We start from the raw sequence: 14,668 nt of genomic DNA, 5'->3' as shown, positions 1-14,668 counted from the left end.
TTTGGAAAAATTGAAGTAAAACAAATAACTTAAAACAAACATTACAATCAAGAACAAACTTCATCATTATTGTAAAACAATTTGACCAATGGGATAAAATTGCTTTGAAAATTAACTCAAATGCTCCTACCTCAACAATTTCATCTGATTCTTCTTCCTTGTTAGCATCTGGCAAAATACCAACTCAGGTCTCTGAATTTGGCACAAAAGTCCTTCAAACGATAATACTGATGCCATGTATTCAGGCAATCCTAAGCCGGATTTCTCTAGCGAAAGGCCTGATGTTATTATTGCTATACTAGTATAAGAAGATTATACCTCGGTGTGTAATAAATTCTTTCCGGATAATATGTGGCCCACCAGCCTTCGAAGATTAAGTAGTAAGCTGTTCCCTTTAATTAAAAAAAAAATCAAAGGTTCAAAAAATTTTATAACTCACACGACCCATCCATTCCATTTCAGGAGTTCCAGAAGAAATAATCCTAAAGCTGTAACCTACGAAATCACAAAAAAAAATGTTAATAAACCGTATTTTTAAAATAGTTTTCAAAAGTATTTCACTTAATTCTGTCAATTTTAAGAAGACAATTATAAATTTTTTACTTTCCAAAATATATTATCTAACTTGAGCGAGATTAAAAAAGAATTTTTATTATTTTTATACAAGATTTTTATTAGGTTCTTTTACTTGTAACTAATTGTCTTATTGTTTCTATTCTAAATACTTTTTTTGCGATAATTTTCTATGCATAATATTTTTTTAAAGAATATATGACGCGTTTAGTAGAAAGGACCATGAGTCAGTGGAACAACTGGTCCAACGAAAGGCAAATTTGGTAACTAGTCAAGAATAGGTAGTTATTCTTACTGATATATTTTTCAATGCAATATTTTATACCTGTTGAGAAACCAGCAACTAAATACCGTCATTGAGAAATAAATAGTGATAGGATCGGAGAAAAATGGACAACCTCTCCTATGATGATGATATTCTTTCGTTTATCAAATAATATGGACATAATAATAATAAATCTATTAAAGCCAAATAGAAATCTCGAATTAATGGTAAAATTTTATAAAAGTATATTCCAATATTATAAATAAATTTAACTTGAGATCGAATAATTCTCGTTTGTTAAAAAAAAAAAATTTTTCCTTAAATTGGGCAAATGCTAAGTCAATAAAGTCATAAACTTATATATACATGATCTTTTTTAGGCCGGCAAAAAAAAAAGAATCGGTCATGAATTGACTAGCGCTGAACTTTTTAATACTGTCTTGTTTTAAAAATATTTGAATCGTAATTGTATTTAAACAATTAGTTTTGATCATTCATAAGTAAAAATCGTACGATATCACACAAATAACAAAATAATAATTTATTAGAACAACATATTTTTTTTTTCATCTGTAGTAAAGATGATTAAATTAAACAAAAACTTAAAATAATATCTATAAATATTATTTATTTATTAAAATGCTTGTTGCAAGCCTCAATAACTTTGGAATGTATTTTAGAGTTAGTAGCTACAATTCCTTTATTAGCTTTTAAAGTCCTCCCTAGAGACCAATCTAAAGGTTTGCCATTTATATCTGAAATTTCACCGCCAGTTTCCTGAATCAAAATAGATCCAGATGCATGATCCTATTATGTAATTCAAGCATTAATTCAATTAATATAATTTCATTACATTTATATATAAAAAGTGTATATACCCATATATTTTCTTCATAATCAGCACGAGTTGGCAGGCGTAAATAAATATCTGCATCACCTCTTGATACCGAACAATATTTACATTGGCTATCCATACGAAGAGATGGTTTGGTCATACCAAGAAGTGAAGCTATTTGTGCGGAGTCGTCATGAGATGAATGTGCTGCTTCAACTGATTCACAAAATGATGCTTCTGATACAGAAGAAACATCAGACACATGAATTTTTGTTTCCTCTGTTGAAGAAAAGTTCCTCTATTTATATCAAATAATTTTTCTCTTTAAAAAAAAAAAAAGGAACGAAGAAGGTACTAGAAGACGATAATTTAAAAGAAGACAATATACTTGAAAAGCTCCTTGACCCTTTTCTGCAATAAATAGACACCCTCTTTCTCCTTCGGGAGCATTAAAGTCTACTGGTAAATTAGGACATCCCATAACTCCTAATTGTACGTTACCACCAACAATTAATGCTAAACAAACAGCAAATTGTTCTCCACGTAAAAATCCTTTGGTTCCATCAATTGGATCAAGTGTCCACATTCCTATAAGAAATATATTTTTAAGTACTCAAAAATTCGATATGGTAAACAAGATAAAGGATAATAATATTTACGAACTTCCTTGTGAACCACCAGGATAAGATCCTCTATCAATAGCATCCAACAACTTTCACATAAAAAAAAAATACAAAATTAAAAATTAATTAAAACTGTCATGACTTAATTCTTCCATTCTTTTGATAAAAATTCAGCAAATTTCGGATGACCATCCACAAGAATGTCTTTAAAAACATAATTGAATTCGTTAAAAAAGAATCACATTTGTATTCTAATATTATAATACCTTTTCTTCATCTAATGGTTCATCTAAAACAGAATTCGTTAAAGAAAGAATTCTTTCTCTTATTTCTTTTCCCGTGTCACCACGTAAATCTCCAGAATCTTCTTCTCCAACAATTGGATCATTTGGAAAAGATTTATATAAAATTGTATTCACTACAGCTTGTGCACTAAAATCAGCAACTGTAAAAATAAAAGTTTATTAGAAAAATTTTTTTTTAAATTATATTATAAAAGTAAGGCTTGTACTTGTTACTGGAGTTTTATCTTTTTTTGTTATTGTCTCAGTACTAACAAGTTGTTTGAATACTTTTTGACAAACTTCGCTAGCTCGTAAAACTGCATTAATAGCAACCGTACGTTCTGCAGCAAATACTATTTAAAAATAAAAAATAATAATAATAATTAAGTTGAATAATAAATAAATTAAAAATTTAGAAATAGAATGGTTCATGATAATTACCCGACATGGTTGAATAATTAAAATTTAATACGAAATACGAATTTAAATTTCATTTCATAAAATTTATAGGTAAAAAAATTTGATCTACTACAGGACCCCTTTATTGAATGAAAATTCAACATCTGATTTTTGGGGATCTGATCATTTGACAATCATGTGTTTAATCACCCTTTTAAACTTACCTTTGAAGCAAGTCAAGCAACATTGACGCGTGACTCAGTTTGCTAATTAAAAACAATGTCACATGACATAAATTTATATTAGACCCATGTAAAATTAAAAAAAATTAAAATATAATTTAAATATTATCGTTAAATCTTGCTGAATAAATACTCAATATTATACAACAGACTTTATTAATTATGAGGCTTAAACTTAATAACTTCATGACGCTATATTATAATTGTGATCGTTCTTTTACCTAGATATAACAATATCATTATATACAAACAAGATATTATTAATTGATTAACACCAATAAGTAAATGATTTTGCTTCGGTAACATACACACTAAGCATTATATAATCAATGAAATTCAAAATTAAATTATTCCTTTTCTGTAGGTTTCATTAATTCTCTTAATAATACTGTAGCATATGAACTAGCTGATAAGGAAAAATTTATTCTTAATGCAGTATTTTTACCATCTTATAGAATGTTCGATTTTAGAAAAAAAAAAAATTTGTTAATTGATTGTAATTGTTATTAAATTAAAATTAAGAAAATCCAATAAAAAATTAATTACTTGGTAATGATTCTGGTTCTGATTTTCCATCCAATAAATCTAAGTCAGTCAAGGACAGTGATATATTCTGATCATCATATTTAAAAATTTTCCTATAATAAAAATATTAATTAAAAATCTTATAAATTTATAATATGAAATATATGAAAAGATAGACTAACCATGATAAATCATTTGGCTTTCCCATAATTTTTCTGTATGATCCAGATAAAGAAAAGTCCCTATAAATAAATGATAATAATTAATTTCCGGTTTTTTTTTTTAAAAAAAAATATTATATCTGTTAAACTTGCTTGACATTTCTTCTCATTTCGCGTGGATCCAAATGATCTTTCCACATTAATTCTTTATATTTCTCAAATATGTTATTATTAGGATAAATAACAGAATATCCAGGCAAAGGTAACACCACGTCAAAAATTGAATAATTATTCAAATCTTCTTCGGCAAGTACTTTCACTTTAATTTCCTGTTTAAATTTAAAATAATTTGGTGATCAAATATTCTATTTAAAACTACGTAATTTAATTATAATTACCTTTTTGTCATCCGAATTAACAGTAAAATTATCATCCACTAGATCTTCACTATCTATGTCTGCAATCGAATCCTCGTCCTTAATAACCAAATCTCCTACAGCTGGAGCATGACAACCATGTATGCATATCCTCTCTGAAACAATACTATTCCATATATATGATTGATAAGCATGTACATACATAAGACGTAGATTTCTTGGTATCTAAGATAAGATAGGGTTTAATAAATTGTTATTTATAAAATTAAAAGTGATCTTTAACTTACCGTTGCAAAAGCTCCTGCATAATCATTAAGTTGTCCAGTCTTTGCAAAATAATTTAATATTTGAGTTTCTGCAATACACTGTTTGGGAAATAATTCTAATGCCTTTTTCGCATCATGATTCTCTATCCAATGTTGTCTTGCTATTTGATGATCCTGACGATCTAAATAAGTTACAATAGAAAACCCATTTTCTTATTTAATCACAAATATGCTTCATTTAAAAATCAATAAATCAATAAATACCTCCGGGTCGAGGCTTCATAATCAAATTGACAGCTTCTTCCCAGTTATTTTGTAAAAGTGCACGACCAATATGAAATGTAGGGATAGATGAACTACCAAATCTTTGCATGCCTAATTAAGTAATAGTATTAATAATTGATACAACAAAAGAATTTCGCATTTTTGATTGTTTACCATAATAATTAACAAATCCACGTGATTGCAAAGATTCTATAGCTTTCGAAATTACTTCCTCATTTTCAACTTGAACATTTCTGAAATATATTATAATAAGTTAATAATTAAAGAAAAAAAATCATGAGTTCAAGGAAATTTTAATAGTAGGTTTACCTTATTGTGGTTATAAAATGATTCCCTCTCAAGTCACCAAGCTTTAATGGAGTCTTAACATATCTAAGGTAAAAAATAATTATTTAAAAAAAATTGATAAAACAAATACCTTATTAACATTTGATTTAATTAACCTACTCAAAGTTTCCTAACTTCATTCCTTTCAGGTTAGAATTTAATCCGAGTAATCTTTCAGCTTTTATCCTGTTTGCGGTTACTTTCTGAACAGTTATAGCACGACGATCTTTCGTACCAGCATATGAAAATGTTTTTGCATGAACTCTAATGTAAAAAGAATATTAATAAGTAAATTTTAATGAAAATTTTGACAAGGTTTGGAAAGGAAAAAAATAAAAATGAATTCATTGAATGAAGCACTTGGGGGGGGGAATAGACAAATTAAATAGAGGAAAGAATCTACTTGATCAATAATAATGGATAATTGATAGTAAATTGATTAATGGATTCCATACTTTATAAGCTTGCTCAGAAAATTAATAGCTTCAATTGTATCCTTATTTTCCTTGTATAAAGTAAACTGACAATAAGATCCACCCAATGCATCCCAGATATCATTTTTTTGTTGTCTACTCCTTCTGTCTAAAATAAAGTTAATAAAGTTATACATATATAATAATAAAATTAAAAATCAATAATTTTATGCTTACCCTTTCTAGTCTTATCAGTATGCATACTGACTTTTATTACGCCATCATTTGCTTCTGTATTTAACTTATCGCCAAAATGATCCTTAAAAAATTGATGAATGGCTTTTCTTTTGTTTTTGTCTTTTTCAACCTTTAATAAAAATAAATAAATAAATAAAATATTTTTCAAAAATATTAAAATAAATTTTTTTTACCTTCGTATTAACAAATGAGAGATTTTCATCCTGACCACTTAATAAACTTTGAATTTGGTTTGAAATCTCCTCACCAAGCAAAGCTTTCATTTCTTGAAAAACTTGTTCATCTGATATTTTCTAAATAAATTAGTTAAAACAATATTATCAAACAAATTTAAATATAAATGCTATAAACACTTACTTCTTTCGGTATCCCTATATCTTGAACGTCAGGTTTATCCACAGGGTTTTCTACTTTTGGAATATTAAAATTTGTAAGATGAACGATATTTCTAGAATTATCAATCTCATTAACCATAAAATCCGAGAACCTAAGAAAAAAAGAAAAATCACAATCAGATTAAATGAATCATTATGCATTTAATTTAGGGAATTGATAAACTACCTTTGTTTTATAACACCCCAAAATCCCGGAATCGATGGGTTAGCATATTCAATAATTCCAACATCTCGTTCACGGATCATTTGATTTACTTCAATATTTGAAGCGATTTTCTCAGAATCTTCTGACCTATTTTTAGTATCGTTCAGTAGAACAACAACAGGTTCTCCGGAATTTAAACGAATTTTTTTTGCTGGTTGTTCTTCATGAGAAGTCATATTGTCGATTTCAATTTTCCTTATTCTGTATCTTTTTTGATAATTTAAGAAAAATCGTGAAAAACGGGTAAAAGAAAACATTGCATATTTTATTATATATTGATGTCAAATCAGATTTGGATTAGTTGATCTATAGATTATCAGCATAGCATAAATGAGCTTGGGCCAGGGCCAGAATTTTACCCTTTAACCACGACCCTTGGAAGAATGCATTACTCCTTGTTTGGAAACTGAGCTCGGAATTCGGAAACGTTTATATAGCCTGAAAATCCTCAATTAAGACTTCACCGTGAAGCTTAAACAAAATTTACAAAAACAACCACTTTTTTTTATTGTAAAAGAATAGTTTTTTGTAAAAGGAAAAAATGAGGATTAGACTTGAAGATCAAGGTATTGCGACTGGTTCAAGCACTAGCAATGATTCTTCTGAAGAGAGTGAGAATATTAAAGAGAAATTTTTTGAAAAATATGTTCCTCAACATGTTTTAACTAAGACGGAAGGTATATAAAAGAAACAAAAAAACTTGTAATGTCACCTTTTTATTGTGGTGAGAATTATTTAAGATTTGAAATTTTACTAGAAATTTACAATCAACTTAATGATATTAGCCAAAAAGCGGTCGTCTGTTTAAGAGGTACTTATTTTCTTTTTTTATTAATCATTAGCATAAATATATATTGAATCTCCTTTTTTTTTAGAAATTTATGAATTTACCAAAAAAATTCCAAAGCCTACACTCTTTTTATTAACTTTTTTATTAACTTTAATTGGATTGCCATTATTTTATATTACTTCAACTATTTTAAGCATATTTTATTTACCAGCTACAGATCTAATCTGTAAAGTTACTCCTTATTCCGATTCAGCTTTTTCATTTTGTGAATTTTCAATTCCCAATTTTACTGGTTTGGTTAAAGCTCAAGTTGAAGCACAAGAGCGACTATTAGAACAAGCGGCAGAACTTGACTCAGAAGGTTCATTGGCTCATGATATTAAGAAAGCTGAATTAGCTACAAAAGATTTAATGCAAGTTGTTAAACATTCTAAATTACAATACAAATCAATTTTAACTGAAAAATTGAAAGAGTTCACCGAAGCAAGTTTTGAAACAAATAGCGTTCTTCAAACCTTACAAGTTAGAGCTCAAACTTCTTTGGACAATACATTAACATATATTGCTTTTACTTTTCAAGCTATGGAAGAATTAAATGGAAAAGTTGTCAACCCAAGAAAAAAAAGAGATTTGACTAAACTTCATGATAGTCTTATGGAATTGGCCGATGGGGATCTTCGAAAACTGATTGTTGCCACAGATCATGCATTAAAAGCGTAAGTATTCTTTTTAAACTTCACAGTATTTATTTATGTTTAATTAAAACATTTTATTCATTATTAAAGGCTTAAGAAACTTGATGACAAGCAAAGTTCTATTCATGAGATAACGTCTCTAGAAGAATCTTTACAAAAAATTGGTCTGAAAGAATTACTTTCCGAACTTTGGACACGTCTTGGTGGGAACAGTGTGGAAAGAAACATCTTTGAAGATAATCTAAAATTACTTAAAACACTTGAGAGTCAAAGAGGAATTGCTGTTGAAAGAATTTCTTCGATTATGCAAAATCTCGAAAAATTTCAAAAGCAATTGAGTATTTTACGTGATGAAACTGTAACACGTCTTTTGGTCAATATTCCCGTAGAAGTTCAATTAACTAATATTAAGAAAGCTTTAATGAGGCTGCAAAATAATGAAGTTGTTGTTGGTGTAAGAAAACCCAATAAGACTGAAAACAAGACTGAAAACAAGACTGAAAACAATAGTGAGAACAATACTGAAAACAATACCTAGAACGAACCATTATGTAGAGAACCGATTTAGTAAATGAACATTAATAATTATATATAGTAAAGCATTTTTTTTTATCTTAACATTTGTATCTCCATTTCTTTTTTTGTCTATATTTTTTATTTCGCACTAACAATACTAAATATAAATAAACATGCCGATCGTTCCGAATATGCTAAATTTTGTCGCACAAATCTTTAACAATTAAAAATTGAACAATAAAAAATATAAAGGCCTCATCATATTTAACTCATTCACTCATTAACCATTCACCCGTTCACCTATATCTACCAATACATTCAACTCTTTCTTATACCAAAAAAAAATGATTTCCGAAAACGATGATGTATGGGCTTCAGTTGAAGATACATCCGAATATGATAGAATAATGTCTTTAAAAGAATGGGATCATATGAATAGAAATTTTGGAAATGTACTTATTTTTGTACTATAAACATATATGTTTATATACAAATTTAATAATGTAAATCTTTAATATATTATTTAGATTGGATATAGAGAAGGAATTATAGAAGGAAAAGATGTTACAATTCAAGAAGGATTTAATAATGGATATGTTGAAGGTGTAAATATTGGTATGGAATTTGGTAGATTAAGAGGTTTGTTAAAGTAAGTAACTAATAAAAATATAATCTTTCGTAAGAAATAAATTAAATGTCCTTTTTTTTTGTTTAGCACATTATTGGAATTTTATAATTCTTTAATTAATGAAAATAATAATGATGATGAATTAAAATTACCAAACCAAACTTCTTTTAATAAATTAAAATCATTAGAAGATGAACTTGCTAATTTAACTGCCGATAAAGTTTTTACACGAGATTATTTTAAATTTAATCAACAAGAGAATTTAAAAAAGCAAAATAATGCATGTAAAAATGATTGTAGTTGTCTTTTAGATACAAATACAGAAAAAGAAAAAGATAATTGCTGTAATAAGAATATCGTAAATGAAAGTAATAATGAGAAAATACAGAAATTTAATCTTGAAAAGACCATTGAACCAAACGAGAATTTAGCCGAAAAGTTGTTAATAGAATATAAAGAAAAAGTTTACCAGTTATTAGATGAACTTGGATTTGATATGAATTCCACTTAATACTTTGATATAACAAAAATTAAAGAACTTTATATCAATCTTGTAAACCAAAAAGCAATTGCACTTTCTTTGAAGTGTTATTTTGATAAATATTAAATTTCAATTTAAGAAATATATTTTTACAATATTGTTATATTAAAGACATTTAAGAGATAATATTCTCACAATGCAGATATCTGCAATAAATAATGATACCTTGAAATATCAAGGCATAATATTAATAAAAAAATATGGCATAATACTTATCCTATGTTAATTCATTATATAATAACGGGTTTATAATAAACGGTGGTAACATACTACACATGGAGAATATGAGCTTTTTTCTAAACAAAAGTAACTAATAAGCAAACGCATTATTATATTTTACCTTTTTACGATATCTCGTGGTTCCAGCCACGGCCATAACACCATCCCGTATTGAACAAGCGTATAAGTGATTCAACACAACGTGATTTGGTACCGGAAGAACGCTAGTATCCTCCTTAGATACAATCGAACTATTTAGTATAACTTTTTCTAAATGAGGCGGCAACGTTGGCGGCTGTTCTTCAGCCATACATTCTTGATGCTCAAAAGGATCATCTGAGATGGAGTCTTTTAATTTACTTTCAGTTACACTTAGAGAATGAGCATATGCAAGAAGATATCCTGGAATTTCATCGGTATATTCGCCAGGTGGTGTATTCGAAAGAAATCCTATATACAAGAAAAAATATATAGTATTTTGATAAGGATATCATTAAATAAGTTAATTACTTTCTTTTTAAAAAGATGTGGATGGTTTCTTGTACCAGAAGAATCTAAGCTTTCTTTTTCTATAGAATTACAATCATCATCTTCATGGACTTCCAAATAATTTACTAAATTCCCATCTGGATCTGTCGCAGTTGAAAAATCATTAGAACATTTCCATTCATCATCCACGATAAACTTAAGCTTATGTGTTCCAGGTTCTAAGTCAATAACGGTGGTAAAATCATTCGAGCTGCTCGAAAATGAGATTAATCATTAATACATACCTTTACATAACAAAACGATTAAAAATGATTGACACAAACCTTTTACTCAATCTTACATTATATTTCCAATCATTAAAAGTGCCGGTAACAAATACGTTATTACCACCTTGACTCCACGTGATAATAGTGGGAATTCCTTTCACTTTTGCATCTACGTAAAACCAGGTTATAATAGGATAGATAAAGAGAAAAAATAAAATGAATTAAAAAAACTGTGTGGAAAATCCAAGCATGTTTTTGTCATGAGTGTCCAAAAGGGATGTCTTATTCTCTCCCAAGGAAAATAAACCTTGTGCGTTAACACTTGTCATTGGTGCTATCCCTCCAATTGAACCGAAATCATGTATAATTTTATTAGTGTTCTTGTAAGACGGTTCTACCGTCACAATAGATGAACGTTGACTATTCAATCTGTCCAAAATTTCACTTTCGTTAAAACTTGAAGCCAAACTTCCATCTTGACTGTTTCCATAATATATATCTTCTATTCCATCGATTTTTTTATACTCTTCATGTGAAAGCAAAGGTGAACCGACGAAAGGAGAATTTGAACCGAAATCATGAAACGAACTCTTGATTGGCTGTCCAGTTGCAACAGGTTTTGTTGGCTCTTCTTTACTTGTTTCCGGTAATTGTTTTTCGGCTGTTACTTGCGATCCGGATGGATTATTGTCATTATTCGTAGACGGCGTATTTCCCATCGATTAATTAAAAATTAGCTAAAAAAAAATTCTATAGAAAAAGAGAGAAAAAAATACAAAAAAAAAAATCGAAAATTGAAAGAAAAGGTTATCGACAAAGGAAAAAAAAAGGAATTACAAACTTTATTTTTGAATTTATCTAATTTATGTAGAATTGTTCTCATGTGATTGTTAAATGTCACATGCATGTTTACATTTTTACGCCCTCTTTTGTAGTGACTTATGACAAATTTGGAAATGGTTGTAAATAAAATTTCCTTAACCAGAACAAATTCTCATAGCTCTAAATTCTTATCAGATCTAAACTCGAGTTAATTTTTTGTTTCCTTTGAAAGGTTTAAAAAAAAAATGTCCTCGAATAATGATGATAATGATATTATGGGTACATAGTTAATATATATTTTCAAAATAAGTTAGAATTTTGGGAATTTTTTTTGTGAATTTGATTTGTTAGCTTTTTGTTTTGTAAAAATTTTACTAGAACGTGGAAATATCGAATAATAAAGAATATCTTTTAAAAAAAATAATTTCAAATTATTAAATGTCTTTTTATTGTTATTAAATATTTTTTTTTTTTTGAAAGTGTGCTGCCCGGCGTGCAACCAATATGTTGATATTTCGGAAATTAATGAACATATGGATAATAAGTGTACGAAACTTGAAAAAACTGAAGTAGAAAATCAAAAATCTTCAAAGAATACTCCACCAAGCAAAGCTCCTCCTAAAAAGATAGTTATCACAGCAAAGGTAAATACTTTTTTTAAAAAAAATCCGAGGATGATCTAATAAATATAAAAAAAAATCATTATTCTTTAGAATGATTTCTTTACTGCTAAATCTGAAGCATCATCAAATCCTTCACAAAAAAGTCAATTGCCTTTGTCCATTAAACGCGAAAAAAGACCTTTAATTTCTTCATCAAGTAGTAGTCGACCGAGCAAACAAATCAAAACAAAAGCTGATACGATGCCATTGGCAGCGAGGGGTATTTATTGTTTTAAGCAAAGTTACATTTTATTTTATTGATTTCAAGAATTTTATTTATATTGCCTGTAATTTGATCCGAAGTTCGACCGAGTAGTTTTGAAGAGTTTATAGGACAAAAAGAAATCGTTGGTAATAATGGATGGTTAAAAGAATTAATCCTGCGTGACAAAATACCGTGAGTATTGTAAAATATCGTTTATTATCTCAAGAATATAATCTAAATTGAACCTCATTTAATTTCAGTTCGATGATAATGTGGGGACCGAGCGGTGTGGGAAAGACCACTCTTGCAAAAGTGAATTTATTTCTTGATTTACTTTCATTTGTGAAACTTTCTTAACCATGTAATATATCATTTATTCAAAGATAATGGCAAAATTAACGAAATCGATCTTTAAAGAATATTCCGGAATCACACACGGTAAATATTTTTCATTGCTATTGTTTTTTCATTTGACCATTTCATAATTAACTAGTTTTTTCGTGTATTAATAGCTACCGCCGACATAAAGTGTGTTTAAATATATTGGTATCATAGGGTTTGGAGAAAAAACAAGTTAATAAAGAAGGTTATTGTTATTTTCTTTATAAATTAGGAAAGCATTCGATGTAGCGAGAAATGAGGCAGCACTGACAGGACGGCGTACTATCATTTTTCTGGATGAGATGTAATTAATTTATAAATATACTAAAATGTCAAATTAAATTTCCCGTTTATTAATAATTTTTGTTTTATTTAGACATCGATTTAATAAGGCACAACAAGATTTATTTCGTAAGCTTTATATTTAATTATTAATATATTTGTTATACTTGAATTAAAGTTTATTGTTTCCATTTAGTTCCATATGTCGAGTCCGGAGGTGTCACACTCATAGGTGCTACCACAGAAAATCCCTCCTTTAAGATTAATTCATCACTTCTCAGTCGATGTAAGGTTTTCACTTTAAATAAGTTGACAATTGATGAAGTACAAGAGATCTTAAAAAGAGCATTAGATAAAATTCGAAAACAAAATATTCCAAATGTTCAAAGTGAAGAATCAAGTACGACTTTATCTGAAAATGAGGATGATATTAAAGTGGATGAAGATGCGTTAAAATATTTGGCAGTTATGAGCGATGGCGATGCTCGGATTGCACTTAATGCATTAGAAATTGCTTTGAATATGAAATCAAAAAAACATATTACCAAGGATGATATTGAACAAGTTATCCAGAAATCTCTACTCTATGATAAAGATGGCGAAGAACACTATAATATAATTAGCGCATTGCATAAAAGTATGCGTGGAAGGTAAATTTTCTAAATTTGTTCTTGAAAATTATGACTTGTAAATTTAACTAATCTTTGATATTTAATATAGTGATGCAAATGGTGAGAATTATAGATTTGTCGAGAAAAGTTGGATTTTGCATTAAATAAATTTAAAATAACATTACATCGAAACTAACTATAAACAGCAAGTTTGTACTGGCTAGGACGAATGCTAACCGGAGGAGAAGATCCTTTATATATAGGTTCGTACGAAATAGCTTTTGTTTGAAATAGTTTACATCACATCATCTGATTAAAATATTCACGCAGCTGGTTTTTTTTGTTATCTTTAGCCAGAAGACTGATTGTATTTGCATCAGAAGATGTCGGTCTTGCTGATAATAGTGCATTACCCTTGGTAAATAAAAAAAAAACTATCAGAAAAAAACATGGGTAACAATAATAAGTTTTATTTGCTTGTTATAGGCAATTGCAACATATCAAGCCTGTCAATTTATTGGAATGCCAGAATGTGAAATTAATTTAGCGCACTGCGTAACATATTTAGCGGAGGCAAAAAAGAGTGTTAGATCATATAAAGCGTATGGTTTGGTAATTATAAATATATTTATCTTATCATGTGTGTATTTTAAAGAATAATGATATAGTAATTAATTCTCACGTGTACTTTAGGTTAAGGAAACAATTAAAGAAGAATATAACTACCCCGTACCGCATCACATGAGAAACGCTCCAACTAATTTAATGAAAGTGAGTAATAACGTTTGTTCATAATTCAGACATATTCATTATTATTTACTTTTTTTTAGAATCTTGGATATAGTGCAGGATATAAATATAATCCAGATTTTGAAGGATCTGTGCATCAAGAATATTTGCCTAAAGAACTTAAAAGAAAAGAATTTTTGGATGTTTTTAGTCCAAAAAAAGTAGATCCCGAAACGAAATATAGAGAAAGCATAAAGAGTGAACCGGGAGAACAAAGAATTAAGACTGTGCCACAAATGGAACAAAATGTAAGTACGGAAATTTATGAAGAGATTGATTTTCATTATCCATTTAGTGGAACACATAGTCATGATATTACCGATAATCAGTAATACCTGG

General features: G+C 28.4%; 6 protein-coding genes across 7 annotated transcripts; 3 read left to right on the top strand and 3 right to left on the bottom strand.

Moving 5' to 3' along the window:
- Nucleotides 1–1,447: 1,447 nt before the first annotated feature.
- OCT59_006178 (uncharacterized protein) lies at nucleotides 1,448–3,117 on the bottom strand. The gene is made up of 7 exons (XM_025318840.2): nucleotides 3,022–3,117; nucleotides 2,808–2,933; nucleotides 2,563–2,741; nucleotides 2,337–2,385; nucleotides 2,062–2,261; nucleotides 1,717–1,971; nucleotides 1,448–1,645 (listed from the first exon to the last, which is right to left on the bottom strand). The coding sequence occupies exons 1-7, from the start codon at nucleotides 3,026–3,028 to the stop codon at nucleotides 1,466–1,468; spliced, it is 996 nt and encodes a 331-aa protein (XP_025175166.1). The 5' UTR covers nucleotides 3,029–3,117; the 3' UTR covers nucleotides 1,448–1,465.
- A 451-nt stretch (nucleotides 3,118–3,568) lies between these two features.
- Nucleotides 3,569–6,609, bottom strand: OCT59_006177 (uncharacterized protein; the record flags this gene model as incomplete). The annotated part of the gene is made up of 15 exons (XM_025318839.2): nucleotides 3,569–3,669; nucleotides 3,768–3,859; nucleotides 3,929–3,988; nucleotides 4,061–4,236; nucleotides 4,306–4,509; nucleotides 4,572–4,732; nucleotides 4,815–4,925; nucleotides 4,989–5,068; nucleotides 5,145–5,207; nucleotides 5,283–5,426; nucleotides 5,618–5,744; nucleotides 5,813–5,942; nucleotides 6,007–6,126; nucleotides 6,191–6,320; nucleotides 6,395–6,609. The coding sequence occupies 15 exons, from the start codon at nucleotides 6,607–6,609 to the stop codon at nucleotides 3,569–3,571; spliced, it is 1,914 nt and encodes a 637-aa protein (XP_025175165.1).
- A 289-nt stretch (nucleotides 6,610–6,898) lies between these two features.
- OCT59_006176 (uncharacterized protein) lies at nucleotides 6,899–8,630 on the top strand (the record flags this gene model as incomplete). 2 transcript variants are annotated; one of them, XM_025332230.2, is made up of 4 exons in its annotated part: nucleotides 6,899–7,110; nucleotides 7,191–7,244; nucleotides 7,309–7,939; nucleotides 8,009–8,456. In XM_025332230.2, exons 1-4 carry the CDS (start codon nucleotides 6,975–6,977, stop codon nucleotides 8,454–8,456), a joined length of 1,269 nt encoding a protein of 422 aa, XP_025175164.1. In that variant the 5' UTR covers nucleotides 6,899–6,974. The 2 variants fall into 2 exon arrangements, with proteins under 2 accessions (XP_025175164.1, XP_065997921.1); XM_066141095.1 differs by having other exon boundaries at nucleotides 6,899–7,244; nucleotides 8,009–8,630.
- A 107-nt stretch (nucleotides 8,631–8,737) lies between these two features.
- Nucleotides 8,738–9,835, top strand: OCT59_006175 (uncharacterized protein). The gene is made up of 3 exons (XM_025318838.2): nucleotides 8,738–8,886; nucleotides 8,962–9,083; nucleotides 9,150–9,835. Exons 1-3 carry the CDS (start codon nucleotides 8,779–8,781, stop codon nucleotides 9,571–9,573), a joined length of 654 nt encoding a protein of 217 aa, XP_025175163.1. The 5' UTR covers nucleotides 8,738–8,778; the 3' UTR covers nucleotides 9,574–9,835.
- Nucleotides 9,834–11,296, bottom strand: OCT59_006174 (uncharacterized protein; the record flags this gene model as incomplete). Its single annotated transcript, XM_066141094.1, has 5 exons — nucleotides 9,834–9,872; nucleotides 9,944–10,272; nucleotides 10,368–10,561; nucleotides 10,635–10,746; nucleotides 10,885–11,296. 5 exons carry the CDS (start codon nucleotides 11,294–11,296, stop codon nucleotides 9,834–9,836), a joined length of 1,086 nt encoding a protein of 361 aa, XP_065997920.1.
- Nucleotides 11,297–11,644: 348 nt separating this feature from the next.
- Nucleotides 11,645–14,661, top strand: OCT59_006173 (uncharacterized protein; the record flags this gene model as incomplete). Its single annotated transcript, XM_025318836.2, has 16 exons — nucleotides 11,645–11,678; nucleotides 11,880–12,043; nucleotides 12,113–12,281; nucleotides 12,365–12,458; nucleotides 12,527–12,578; nucleotides 12,650–12,704; nucleotides 12,779–12,794; nucleotides 12,880–12,951; nucleotides 13,024–13,058; nucleotides 13,126–13,579; nucleotides 13,650–13,660; nucleotides 13,747–13,803; nucleotides 13,894–13,958; nucleotides 14,027–14,152; nucleotides 14,234–14,311; nucleotides 14,371–14,661. 16 exons carry the CDS (start codon nucleotides 11,645–11,647, stop codon nucleotides 14,659–14,661), a joined length of 1,773 nt encoding a protein of 590 aa, XP_025175161.1.
- Nucleotides 14,662–14,668: the final 7 nt, after the last annotated feature.

This window comes from Rhizophagus irregularis, chromosome 14 (assembly GCF_026210795.1).
Source record: "Rhizophagus irregularis chromosome 14, complete sequence".
NCBI classification, from domain to species: Eukaryota; Fungi; Glomeromycota; class Glomeromycetes; order Glomerales; family Glomeraceae; genus Rhizophagus; species Rhizophagus irregularis.
The sequence above is the reverse complement of the archived record's forward strand: the minus strand, read 5'-3'. Positions and strand labels throughout refer to the sequence as shown.

Bases quoted from the DNA above. Each gene is read 5' to 3' on its own strand.
- OCT59_006175 (XM_025318838.2), top strand. From the start codon at position 8,779: ATGATTTCCGAAAACGATGATGTATGGGCTTCAGTTGAAGATACATCC. The intron at 8,887-8,961 runs GTACTTATTTTT...TATATTATTTAG, and splicing joins TGAATAGAAATTTTGGAAAT to ATTGGATATAGAGAAGGAAT. The intron at 9,084-9,149 runs GTAAGTAACTAA...TTTTTTGTTTAG, and splicing joins AGATTAAGAGGTTTGTTAAA to CACATTATTGGAATTTTATA.
- OCT59_006178 (XM_025318840.2), bottom strand. The intron at 2,742-2,807 runs GTACAAGCCTTA...TTATTTTTACAG, and splicing joins AGATAAAACTCCAGTAACAA to TTGCTGATTTTAGTGCACAA. The intron at 2,386-2,562 runs GTATTATAATAT...TTTATGTGAAAG, and splicing joins AACCATTAGATGAAGAAAAG to TTGTTGGATGCTATTGATAG.